This window comes from Anomalospiza imberbis, chromosome 3 (assembly GCF_031753505.1).
Source record: "Anomalospiza imberbis isolate Cuckoo-Finch-1a 21T00152 chromosome 3, ASM3175350v1, whole genome shotgun sequence".
NCBI classification, from domain to species: Eukaryota; Metazoa; Chordata; class Aves; order Passeriformes; family Viduidae; genus Anomalospiza; species Anomalospiza imberbis.
In genome coordinates, this window is record NC_089683.1 from 31,878,766 (window position 1) to 31,892,702 (window position 13,937).

Here is a 13,937-nt window from a genome sequence, read left to right on the forward strand (position 1 = left end):
AAGTTATGCAATGGCCCACAAGTAATGTTGTTATTTAAAAATTATTAAGGGATGAGAAATCTTTACTTATAATCAGACAACATCATTTTTTCCAACTGGTAAAATTATGGTATTTCAAACAAGAAATTAAATTGCAGTGTTGTTGTTGCATTTAATTAATGCTTTCATTAAACAATCTAATTTTTAAAGAATTAGAAAGTTTTGTGATTCTGCAAGAAATGAGCAAAGATCTAAGTGTAATAGATAAGATAGGAAAGGAAAAAAAAACTCACAGACTTAAAGTTCTCAAAAAACCCAGATATTACAGTGGTGGACTTCACTAACTTTTATTACCATTTCAGTAAAATTGAGCACAGTATGCAAGTTAACATTGACTCTATTCTCTTAAGGTTGCTTCTGAGTCCAAAATGCAGCAACGAAATAAACAGTTATCATTTTTTGATGATGATGAAGAAATTGGCGAACCACATACAGTATTTATTGGTCCTATAGAAAAGTAAGATATTTATCTTTGCTCTGTAATAATTCTCTGAGGGGTTTTTGGCATTTCATACTTCTTATGGAATGTATTTTTCTTCTCAGGTTGATAGTTTATCCACCTTCTCCAGCTAAAGGTGGTATTTCTGTGACCAACGAAGACCTCCATTGTCTAAATGAAGGAGAATTTTTAAATGATGTTATTATTGATTTTTATTTAAAGTAAGTTTTATTTCCCATCAGTTTTTAGTCATCTTCTACTTTGAAACTTGAAAAGTTCTGCCATTAAAAATTCATAGGTTTATAAATTCATACATCTATCTAAACTATGTATAGCCATAATTTTGAAGGTTGTTTTTTGATCTTGCAAGAAAGTTTGGTTCTTCTCTTGTTCTGCTTGACAGTGACATTGTTCCTATCTGGATAAAGGTTCTTTGAACTTTTTAACATCTCAAAAGCAAATTTAACTAAGAAAAAGAAAAAAAGGCTTTTTTAAAGTTCAGTTGTTCTTTCCAGATTATCTGTGTTTCCTGGAATTTCATTTGTTTTGATTAACATAATGCATAAGCTGATTTTGTGCTATCACTGATGCTGCAGATATTAGAAGTGTATTAAATTGTTACATGCTGCTGGTTTTATGCTACACATAAGGTGTGTATATATATTTTTCAGTCTATTAACATATTTTGGAAGTAAAAATCAAATCAGTGTGTCACTCTTGGGACTGATTGGAGATCTGGTGGCTCAAATACAAAATACGGGTCTCTTAGGTTTTTATGTAACAAACTCTTTAAAAATTGTTTTCCTGCCGTGAAACAAAAATAAGTACAAGAGCAGCAGAACAGCTTGGTGATTAAGCAGAGAAATAATACCTTCAAATATTTACATAAGTTTTGCATTAATTAGTTACTGTGGATAGTCAGCTCCAAATAGCTATTCTGTGAGAAGCTGCTGTAATTTGCTGGGGAATACCTGTTAGCAGTCCTTTTTACTCTGGTCCTGAGTACTTTGAGTTAAAACTTCCATTATTTTTTTCTTTTTTTTTTTTTTTTAACTAATTAGGTATTTGGTACTTGAAAAGCTGAAAAAAGAAGATGCTGATAGAATACATGTGTTTAGTTCATTCTTCTATAAACGCCTTAATCAAAGAGAAAGAAGAAATATTCATGAAACTTCAAATCTTTCGTAAGTCTGTTGATAAGTCAGTTTAACATAGAGCTAAGTGCAGTAAAGGCTTTTAAAAACAGATGCTTTACAGAGAGAAATAGCAACAGAACTCTAGGAAACATCCAGACCTGTAGCAGACACAGAATAATCCTTGATCATCTTAACAACCTGTAAAGGTGAAAATATCTGGAAAATGCTCCCTCAAATAAATTAAGCCACGCTACAAATTATATATTTCTTATTGCAGAATACAACAGAAGCGACATGGGCGAGTAAAAACGTGGACACGGCATGTTGATATTTTTGAGAAAGATTTCATTTTTGTTCCCCTTAATGAAGCGTAAGTGAACATACCTTTTTGTCACATTTGGTAAAGGCTTAAGCATCATAATTCTGAAATTGAAAGTTACATTACAATAAGAATTAAAGTTAAAAATTAAGAAAATAAACATATTTTTCCAGGTGATAAAAATTAAATAGTTATGTAAGACCTTTAAATGTTGTAGTGTAAGAATTGTCAGACAATATAAAGACAGCAAAATTTAACGTTTCTGAGTACCTTTTCTTAGTTTTACCTCAATCTCTTCCATTCTTTCTTCTAAGCTTCTGACATTGATAACTTTTGGATTTATCTTTTTTAGTCTTTTTAAATGAGATCTCTCTGGTATAGATGGGATCATCTTTAGTTACAATAAACAGATATTGAAAGAAAACTTAATTGAAAATCACTACTGCCTTGAGAACTTTATTCTTTTCTTTATATCCTTTTGTCATGATATTTATTAAGGGTGAGGAAGCAGACCATTAGCATTCTAATGGTTGCTAGGGACTTTGATGATGCTTGCTTTCCGTAACATCAGAGCAAGTTGTCACAAACACATTCTTGTATTTCACACAATTAATCTAAACAGTTCTTAAGCCAAAATATATATGAAAGTTAAAGTACTGTATTTTAAACGTATGCAATAAAAACAAAATAAGGACAGATAGGAATTTTCTAACTGACATCTCATAGGCATACCTAGCTGATATTTCAAAAACTAAAAAAGAGATTTTTTTTTTAATTAAAGGTGATTTATCTCAGTACTGTGGCACTGTGCAGTGGGAGGCAAATTTCTAAATCTTTTCATTTTCCTGCCTTCTCTCCATCTGAATTCTGAGGCTATCAGTATAGAGGCAGTTATGAGATAATTGGCCATACGTAGATCTGTCCTTTTTATAAAGTTATATTTCCCCAACAAAGGTGTTCATCAGCACTAACTTTCGTTTTTGATATACCATGACCTCTGTCAAGACACCCAGATCTATGGGATTTTAATGAGTCAGGTGTAAGGTCCACTGCAGATTTCATCCTTGCCATCCCTCTCCCATGAAACTTCAAGTGCCAAAACTTTGAATTGTCTGTCATTTAAAATTTAAGCTGCTTTTGCACTTTTTACATAGTTCACTTCCCACCATCCTCTCGTGTGTCATTCACATAGGCACATAGGCTATGCACAGGAGAAATGAGGTTATGCGGAAGAGAAATGAGTAAATGAAAAAAGGAAAACAAATAGTTCTGTGGTTTTATAAGAATTATTTATGTTGCTAGTAGCTTAAAGCACAGTAGTTTCCACTGTCTTGTTCATTTACTGACAAAGAACTAAAGCAATGTCTTTCTCAGCAAGTAGAACATAACAGTTCGTACTGAAGGCATAACATTCACACCATGTGTCAGTTGGTGATTTTGGGTTAGAGTAGCTTGGTCTCATGGACTCATCCTGTTGTTATTAGAGCATGAGAAGTGTACTCGTGGTGTGCATCTGTCACCTGGATATAATCCTGTTCACACTTCTCAGAACTGTCCTTTCACTGTAAGCTGAAGCTTGTCAAGTGGTAATAGTAGGACATTCATTTGCAACAGTGGTTTCCTGGTAGGTACAGTAAGAATATTGCAGAGCAGAAAAATAACCAAGTAGCCAGGGAGATGAGAAGGTGGTGGTTTGATGGGGAGTTGCTGGGGTTTGGTGTCTAGTTCCAACCAGTTTTTCCAGACTATCTCATAACCACTAGATTAGGGAATGTACTTTCATCATCTAACCAGCTGTCAAACTGCAGTAAGTGGAGGTGGGCATGTTGACTCCAGGGCAGAATCATCTTCAGAAGCGCTTGTTTCAGTTTAACCATGATTACATCAGTGTCCTTTGGCTGTACAGTCCTTCTTGTTCAGGTCTCCAGTTAAAACAGATTGTTCTCTTAAAGTAACAAGTTGTTCTCTTTTTACATCCAGGTTAATATGCTAGTCTGCTGACATAATTGGTACATAAAGTCTCTGTTAATAAAATAAACACACATTCCAGGGTTGGGCAGTACTTAATATGTTCATTTATTAGATGTGGTGAGTCATTCAAGACAAGGCATACCACACATGCTGCTTTGAATGGCCACTTACTTTAACTGCCATTAAGGTTTGATGCAGTTTGGGCTTCATAACCATCTAATTATTTTTTTAGCATGGCAGTTAGACATGCATTTTTAGCTACTGCTTTTTCTTTTGTCTCCTAAAACACATTGAAATGTGACTTCAGCTGTATAATACATAGCTAGCTTCTGTTATTTGCTGTAGACAATCAAAGATCCCTTGGAAAAATTATTAATTGGACAATCAAAATCCACTTGTAATGCCTCAGTCCCTAAATTTGCTGCTGCTGTAGTTCTGATTGAGTGGCAAGTCAGTGAAGCCTAAAGAAGCAAGGAAATAGGAGGAAACTGCTGCAAAACTTACACTTTGTATTGGGGGATATAACTGGTTTTGATTTGGAAAAGTTGGAATGTAAGTTCTGTGACGGGTGTGGAAGACAGAAGAGCCACTGTGATGGCCTTAGAAGCACTCTTTTTTTTCTCCTTCTTTAACTCACTGTTGACAAGATTTCTTTAAAAATGTGAAATGTTAAATACAGTTGGAAGATCTCATAGGTGGAAGAGAATGGGCAGTTCAGCCATACCATTAGATCTGACTACTTGTGTTGCTAGTGCTGAACTACTAGAAGACTTCAAACAGCCATAAAACATGAACTCTACAATGTTTAATTCATGCATTAATGAAGAAAATGTTAAAAAAGAAATAAGCTTAAATTCAGAGAAATAAAAAAATGTATAAAGAGTGAGCAAACTGAAATAAATCTTTAAGACAGCACCTCTTTTCAACTAACTGCATGATATTAATTTATTTGTTGGGATTATTTGCATGGAGAAATTGTACTTTTACAGAAGCCTGTGAAAGCTTGAGTAAAACCTGTTCAGAAAAGTGAACAGCTAGTGTAGTTTATCTTTGAATAATTTTGGAGGCATTAATGTAATTGCAAGTTTTTAATGTATTTTTTTCTTTGCAGAGCCCACTGGTTTTTGGCTGTTATCTGTTTCCCTGGTTTAGAAAAACCCAAATATGAACCTAATCCCCATTTCCATGAAAATGCTGCAATGCCGATGAAATGTTCCTCTTCAGATGGAGAGAGCAGCACACCATCTCCTTTGCCAAATGAATTAGATGCACAAAACTCGCCTTCCAAGTCCACAGCAAAGAAGACGTTTACCAAAAAGTACAGTACAGCTTTAATCGACCCAAACACTGAAATAGAGGACAGTGAATCTTCGTGTTGTAGAAGAAGTCCTTGTGGGGGGAAAAGTGCTTTCAAAAAACTGAATCAAATAGACAGTGATGTGGAAGAACCTAACACTGTGGAATCAGCATGCCATAAACTAGACCATAGAACTCTGGATGAAAACGGTATACAGGGTGAATTCACAGCTGCTAGTCAATCTGTGGGTATGTAATTGTCAAAATATGCACATTTTAATGAAATATTTGGAGATTTCAGAGCTGTTACTACTTCTGCAATGGTGTAAACTTCATACTTCAAAAGTTTAGTATATGGCTTAATTTCAAGTGCTTGCAACATAAGTAATTCATATCCATTGCATTTAAAAAGATTTTATGGCTATTGACATAACTCTCCTGGCAAAGGGCTGGAGACAAAACATTGTTTTCCTAAATTGGATTAATTTTTCAGTTCTATGACCTTTTTTCAAACAAAATAATTTTGTAGATACCACTTTGCATCCCTCAAGATTGCAGTTGTTAAGGAAAGAATAGTAATTGACCTTGGATCCTTATAATGTATGTGCAGGGGAAAGCTGACATAAGATTATGGGAATAGCCTTAATATTGGTGCCTTTTATCATTTGATATCTTGCTTCAACTCTGTTCATTTCTTTAATGTCCTGATAAGAAGGTATGTAAAAAGAGTAAGAAGAAAGTAATTCTAAAAACAAAAAAAAATTCCTCCATGACCGCTGTGTTATATTTAGAGAGGCTTTCTCAATTCATTGCTGCTGTGGAGACTGCGCTCACCAATCTGCAAGAGTGTTTGTACCCAAGTGAACAAAGGAGCTGGCATACTTTTAAAGGCAGGTGAAGGAATTAGACATGGGTTGTTTTCTCTGTTCTCTGCAACATTTGGATCTCCTTAAGGCATAGAGTAGGAAACATCTGATTATGCAAATGTTTTTACTTCAGTCACCAGTAGTATTCCTACTGACTTAGTTTAGACATTAAGGAATTGTATACCTTAAAGTACAAGTTCTGAAAATGCTACCAGTAGTATGGTTTAATCTGTATACTGCAGGCTATTACAACTTCAATATCTTTGTGGGTATAAACAGTGCTAATTTCTATTCTGAATGTATTCATTTGTGATAACATTGTCACTGTTCGTAGAAGGTCTTGGAGGGGTGCTGGGGATGCATGTAGATGTGTTCTTGCTTGAGTTGATTTTGCATTTTATGTATGATTGTTACCATTTACAGTATTGCTGCTATATGATGTGGTCTCATGGCTTGGATGCTGCTACTGTTGCTTGTCAGTAATTAGTTGGAATGTGCATTATGACAGGTTTTTGCTAGGATTACATTTCTTGTGGGTTTTTTTCTGGCTGCACTGTATTGTCAGCTGATGGTCATTCTCTTTCTAACTTGAATGCTTAGATTCTCTTACTCAACTATTGAAGATGATGCACCCTTTCATTAAAGCGGATGTTCTCAGGGGGCACAGTCATGATTTAAGGGTGAGATTGACCCTAAGGATATGTTTAGGCAGCCAAATTTAGATGCACTGTATTTAAACTTCCATTTCAACGAGATGGAAGGTAGGCATTCTGCCTTGGGTCATCTGAGCAGCCTTCCTCTGTTGCTCCAGAAGGGTGTGGGTCTTGACTGTGCCAAATCCATCGGCAAGTCCTGGATATCCAAGGGTATCTCAAGATTGCACATGCCTCTGATAGTGTAGTCAGTGAATCCAAAAGACTTCTCATCCTACAGGAGATCTAGAGCAGCTGTTCAGTTAAGTAACTCTGTGCTCTGATTATGGTTTCCTAACATGGAGACCCTAGGTGCTAACCATACTTGGGAGCCTAAACTGAGATGGCTTGATCTCATACTAAATCCTGGTGTTGAACTTGTGAATCTGTAGAAGTTCATACCTAAATAACTTGGAAGTCATCCAAAATATATCTATTTTTATTACTTATCTAATAATTATTTTACTGCTCAGCTTTTGAACAAGATGTGGTTTGTCTCAATACTAATTCTTATTTTTTAGAAATCTGTCAGCAATAAGTCACATTAGTATATGACCTACTTCTTATGCTAAGGTCTTTTCATAGGTACTAAGTAAGACTAATTCCCAAGTTTGTCCCTGTGGAACTTCACTGTTGACCTCTTTCCAAAGTGTTACCTTAACATCTCTTTTGAAATACTCACAAATGCAAATGTTCTCCTTTTTTTTCCACTGGCTACTTCACTGCCCTATTTACTGGTCTTATAGAAATCCTAGTTTCCTTTAATAGGTAATATGTCCTCCAATGACACCATAACCAGTACTTTATTTTTGTCATTGTTTAGAGGTATTACAGTAGCCCCTTTCTAGGAAGATTTCAAGTTTTGCTGGAATGAATTACTTGTTTTTCATTTATTTCCACAGTTTACTATTTTTTCCATTGAAATCTGGTCTGAAGTCTTGTGTGGTAGTAGTAAGACTAAGTAGTGAGAGTGTAGCTGTCTGTATTTGCTTCTTGTACAGGTACAGCTAGAACATTCATTTTTTTTCTTTTTCTTCTGATGCTGTTTCCCACTAAATATGTGACTAAATATATAGAGGTCATTGGGAGTGAATTTACAGATAATCTTTTATATAACAAACTCTGAAATATTTCTAAGCTGCTGCTCCCAGGAGAGCTGGAGAGCTGATCCTTCATTCTGACCTCCCCACTAGTGTGTTGCCAAGCTGCCTTTCCCCTTTCACCAACAGAAGTCTTCATATAACTGCACAGTGAACTGATGGAAAAAATTATTCCAGTTAAAAAATAATAAGCTAGTGACTACGTTTTTCAGTGTGATCCACTGTGTGTATGAATGTATTTGGTATTATGACAGGAACCAGCTAGGGATAGGAGTAGGTGGTCATTTTAGAGAGCATATCAGAGTGCCTGTTTTGGTAGCAGTACCAATTTAGACTGTTATAAAGGCTCCATGGAACTATGGGGAAGTTCCATAGTGGGTTTAGTCTAGGTGTTTCAGATTTTTTTTAGGCATTTCACAAAATAATAAATAGTTTCTGTTGTGCTACTTAGAAGAAGCTTTTCACTTTTGTTCATATGCATGAGTAAATTATTATGTTTACTGTATCACAGTAACTGTGAGCAATCCTGATGAAATCTGAGGTATTTAAAATGAGTTTGGTCTTCAGTGATGACATAGTATTTGATGTTTAAATATCCTGCTGTCTGTGATTGATACAGATGGATTGCACAAAATCAGACTAAGCTATAGTGAAGACTCAGCTGATGACAGTAAACTAAATGAAGATGAGCTTATAGATTTTTCTGAAGACCAAGATAACCAGGTAAAGAATTTAGCAATTTTATTTAGGAAATGTGAACTGTTGTGTTGTATTTTGAATGGACAACTTAAAAGCGGTGTACACACTGTAAATGTGCATTATCTCAAGCTACTTATCTTTACAAGTGTCAAGTCCAAAGCACTGATTACCTACAAAAATCTGCAGGTTACCTGACAGAGAGGATTATACATTTGTTCATTTAACTGTTTAAAAGAAGAGTGCTGTACTGATCCTGCATTTAATTTTGTGAGTCTTTTGTGTAATGACAGTATTACACAGTGATTTTAATGGGATCACTGAAAGTCAGTACACTTCTGTCTTCTGTCTCCCCCACTCCATGTTCATCTACTAAACCCAAAAACAAGTTACTCTTCTTTCAGCTGCATTTCCTGGATATAACCAGACACATTTATAAGTGTGTGCTACTCTGTTGTTTTGTTTCATTGGTGCTTCTCCTAATCAGATTTACACAGCATGGATTTATAATCAAGTACCATTCTTGTTCATATTGGAAAACATTTAGATTTTAAAGCTGTGGGAAGACTGAATATTAAAATATCCCTGACTCACTCAGTGCTGGGTATGAGGGCATTATTCCATAGCCCTGCTGCTTCTACAAGTCTTAAGTTCAATGCGAGCAGGCCAGAAGTTACACATTTGCTCTTCCTAATTGCTTGCTCATGTTCCAGTTGTATGACCTTTTCTGGACCTCTGAGTCCAGAACAATTATTTTTTAGTCTGCAGCTCTCTGTAATGACTTCCAAGTAGCTATGTATATGTGTACACATATATATATAAACTCCAGTTGATGGTGAAACCTGAACCAGCTGTTGTTTTCAGCTGGACTTAGCCCACCTCTCCTGTCATGCCACCTGCGCAAGCATTCTGAGTTTTGCCTGATGGAACTGCCTGTTTTGTAGCAGATAGTTTCCAGATGATGGAGAATAAGTAGTACAGTATTTCCAGTCTGAAATACATGGCATGAAGGCAGGGAAGCAAGTACATGGCCAACTGCATTCCTTGAGAAAAGGAACAAAATCCGATCTTGTTAGTTGCTGTGTAGCTTAGAACTTAATTCAGGCTGAAGCTGTCACTGATATTTTCTAGAATGCACATAGCAAGTGTAGAAATGACCGTGACAAGCTGAGTGGACCAACCTTTTCATCTGCTAAAAAAGGAGTTGAGGCTGCAACAAAAACTAGTACAAGGAACTAGGCAGTAGTTTCTAATATGATAACATATTAATGGCATAGCTTGAGGATTTCAGCGCCAGGATCCTGTATGTTAATGAAATGTACACAATGCACACAAAAATGTTAATAAATCATGCTGGTACAGGGATTCCCATTTTTGGAAAGCACCTCCTTCCCCATAATGCAGTGATCTGTGGTAATAATACTGAACTCAGTGGAGAGGTGAGAAACTACGGATCACTGGGATTCTTTTAGATACAATAACTTAGTGCTTTTATTCATAAAACTTCCGTATCGTTCATAGCAATCAGTATTGAAATCAAAAGGCCAGAGGATGTTTCCAGGCTTGTGATGTGACTGTTTCTGCAATCCACAGTCCTGTGTATCATGGTTTAATTTTCCTTGCCCTAAGAATCAATTTGTTGCATTTTGGAGCAAAAATAGAGATTTATTTCTCAGCTTATTGCAGATCCTGCCTCATTTCACCTAGAAGAAAACATATACAAAACTGCCAAGCAAGTTTCTAGTATTGACTAGCAAGGAAAAGTACTGATAATTTGGATTATGACCAAATAACAGAGATTCATCTCTTCTAAGCCAGCGGTGTTTTGAAAATGTCGGTTGCATTTTTCTAGTTTCACAGTCCTTAAATAAATAGCAGCATTCAATCCATGTCTTTCAAGCATGAATTTCAGAAACCATGTGACTAAAAGTCGGTCAGCTTAACAAACAGGTATCATTTCTTTATTAAACTTAGTTATTGGTGTTGAATGAAAATGTTAAGTGTAACAATAAATTCCTTTGCATCTGTTTGAAAAAACAGTATTAGCTTTTAAACACCTGTAACAACATTGCTTCTGTAGGAAGACAGTAGTGATGATGGTGGCCTTGTAGATGATAACTGTAATTCAGAAATGGGACAATGGTACCTGAAGCCAACTATCTGCAAACAGTAAGTATTAAAACAGTTAAAATGGAGATTTCATAGAAGTTTATGAAATATAAAAGACAATTTTGAGAAATAGTCATACATGAGCCTTAATCAGCATGCTGATAGGGTTTGAGAGAGAACTTTATATTAAAATATTCAGTGAGCAGAACATTTATTGAATGAAACTACTAGTGAAATAATAGCTTTTTTGGTTTCTGTTAAGCCCGTGTGCTGTATCAGGCAACTGAAGATTGTTTCTTCCAATAAGGCTGTTCTTTGGTATTTTGCATTTGGATTCCTACAAAAACAAGGTGCAGAAGCATGCTCAAATGTATCCTGTATTAAAAAGCAGGTTAATATTTTTAAATTAAATAGTCAAACTACTAGTGAAAAAAACCTTTGTCACTACTCAAATAAGTAAAGGAGAATGGGAGTAATTTTTAAATTTTCTTATCTAAATAAGATAACTGTTCCTCTTTATTGTCTCTCTCTGTTCTTTTTTCCTAATAAAAGTGTTATACAGGTCTTAAAAATTTTTATCTTTTCTGGATCTGAAAACTTTTTTTTTTTTTTAAATATTTGATACCCAGGAACAATTTCTTAGTAAATATTTACTGCACTTTATGGCGTGACAGATGGATGATTCAAAATCCAGAAACATTGCTACTAGTATTGCTGTCTTGACAGTTTTCTTTGTATTTTTTCATAATTTATCTATTTTTGCATTTCCTTTCTTGTAAATACAAGGTTTACTAGAAAGGTGAAGACTTTCACAGTACATTATCAGGAGGCAGAATAGAATTACAGATTTATAGATGTTATGGAATATATAACTTAATATGTTTTCAAGGAAAAGTCCATCTGTGTTTTGTTTTAAGAATATTTATGAGCTTCTGATTATAGCTTGGCTAAATTTGTCCCATTTTGATGACAGATTATTTGTACATAATACTTTCCAGCAAGACAGTATTTTAATCCAATGTGAAATTTCATAACATCTTTGATGCTTCAGTATCAAAAGTCATTAAGGGCACTTAAATACTTTACTACTAGCATATTTTAAAATTACTTATGTATGAAATAGAAAATTATCTTGAAAAGGTTGCCACTTCTTCCCCCTGCAAAGTACTACATTTTTTAGAAGAGCATTTTAAGGAGCATTTATTGCTTTTTAAAGAGCAGCACCTATATAAATACTTTTATCAGAAATTAAAACAAGTACAAGCAAACATTATTTGATTATGTGCTTATGCCTAAAATATTGTGTGCATGCAAATTAGTTTATAAATGCAAACACAGCTATGCATAAATGTATGCAGATATTTTGTCTGAATTTGCTAGTTTGAAGTTTCTTCGAATGATACTTTGAATGTACATGTGTTATTGTTAGATAAGAAAAAACAGAGTTGTGAAAAGTAATTGCATTTATTTATCCCTCAAAATACATACTACATAGAATGCTGAAATTCTGAACTCTGGTATGAGTTAGCTTTGATGTATAAATCCAAATTGCATACATATAAGGTGGCTGATAAGATTGCTGTGCTTGTGGCTTCTGAAAAAGCAGTGTGTTTTAGATCAAGTGATAGGATACCAGCATCTGTTGTGTACAGGGGAGGACTTGAGCAGACTTAGTTCTCTAGAAAATACTTGGTTATAGATAACATTATTTTTTAAAGTCTTCTAAATAGAGTTGGTGGGTGTTTTGTGTATAACTACCAGCTAGATTTCAGATCCAGACTGGGATCACTTCTTGAACATGCTTTCCTAATGCTTTTTTTCTAGTGTGCTGTGGAGTGTCCCATCTATCCTCAAGCTGCTACTCCAGCAGGACATTTGTGGGCTCTGTGCCTTACTTTCTCTTGCCAGTGTCCCAGATACCTGGTGCACCTAAAAGAGCATTAGATGCCTGAAGGTGTTTTAAGCAACTGTAACAAATTGTCTGACAGTACTGTATTTTCTAAGTTCATTCCTAAGTGTATTTAGTCTATGGTTAAATATAAATATAACTTGCCATTTAGTTATCTCTGTTATGAGGTTACAGCTGTGCTAGCAGGACTTTGCAGTATTGATCTAGTTTTGTTAAGGCCACCCCACATACTATTTCTGTGTAACGTGTTTTTCAAGCTGCTGTAAAATACTGTGTACTTATAATTTGTGTTCTGTGTTAGGCCCTGCATTTTGCTTATGGACTCACTGAGAGGCCCTTCCCGATCAAATGTTGTGAAAACACTAAGGGAGTAAGTTTCCTGTCTGGTGCTTGGGGCTTTTTCAGTTTGGTTTTTTTTTTTTTTTGGTGGGTTGTTTTGGTGGTTTTTTGTTTGTTTGTTTGTTTGTTTTGTGTTTTTTTTCTTTGTATGTTTTGTTTTGTTTTGTTTTTTAGTTTAGTTTGGGTTTTGGTGGGGTTTTTTTTTTCTTTTTAATTCTTCAAGGAATAAAAAAATATTTTAACTTGCATGGTCTTTTATTGTAGATATTTAGAGGTGGAATGGGAAGTCAGGAAAGGCAGCAAAAGAAGCTTTTCCAAAGATGTCATGAAAGGTTCCAACCCAAAAGTGCCACAGCAGAACAACTTCAGTGATTGTGGAGTGTACATCCTCCAGTATGTGGAGAGCTTTTTTGAGGTATGTATGTTCTTGAAGCTATTTTTGATTCCTCCAACAATCAAATATAAGCTGTGAAAATGATTACAGTTATAAAAGGCTCCTAGTGTAGCTCAATACCTATTAATGAGATTATGCATTATAAATTAATTTATGCATAAACACACAGAGTAACTTTTTTGCAAATAAACTAATCAACCTTTTTAGTTGCATGTACATAAAAGAATTGTACGCCCTGAAATTTTCTGAGAGAATCTAAAGAAAACACAGTTAGTCTTCCTTTCTGTTCTTCTGCTGTGTACCCTTTAAAAACATCCAGTAAGAACTTGAGTTCAAAATCTAAACTAAAAATGCACTACAAAAAGCTTAATCATTTTCCCCTGAGAACCGTGACTGAATAAATTCAGAAATGTGACACAGGTGGTGGGTTTTATGTTTCTTTTGAGGTTGTTTTTAACTTGTAAGAAAACATGTAAGTGAAATAATTAGTTAAATGCCACATCTTGTTTCCATTGAAGGTATTGTTTGAATGCTTACTTTAGTGCAAGCTGACTTGGTCTTCAAGTTACAGCTCCTTTCACAAGTGGAGGCATTAGCACCTTCTAGTCTGGGAGGAGAAATGATGGTCAAGT

The 13,937-nt window shown here is 35.0% G+C and overlaps 1 protein-coding gene across 15 annotated transcripts in view; it reads left to right on the forward strand.

Moving 5' to 3' along the window:
- Nucleotides 1–13,937, forward strand: part of SENP6 (SUMO specific peptidase 6) — a 73,038-nt gene that overhangs the window by 55,477 nt on the left and 3,624 nt on the right. For 12 of the 15 annotated variants that reach the window (XM_068183873.1, XM_068183878.1, XM_068183883.1 and 9 more), the window contains 10 exons: nt 390–496; nt 583–699; nt 1,540–1,662; nt 1,892–1,984; nt 5,016–5,449; nt 5,992–6,090; nt 8,478–8,581; nt 10,635–10,723; nt 12,874–12,942; nt 13,176–13,326. In XM_068183873.1, the coding sequence (XP_068039974.1) occupies nt 390–496; nt 583–699; nt 1,540–1,662; nt 1,892–1,984; nt 5,016–5,449; nt 5,992–6,090; nt 8,478–8,581; nt 10,635–10,723; nt 12,874–12,942; nt 13,176–13,326 (1,386 nt within the window). The remainder of the gene's footprint in view (nt 1–389; nt 497–582; nt 700–1,539; nt 1,663–1,891; nt 1,985–5,015; nt 5,450–5,991; nt 6,091–8,477; nt 8,582–10,634; nt 10,724–12,873; nt 12,943–13,175; nt 13,327–13,937) is intronic. The other 3 variants (XM_068183875.1, XM_068183884.1, XM_068183888.1) reach the window with 1 other exon arrangement.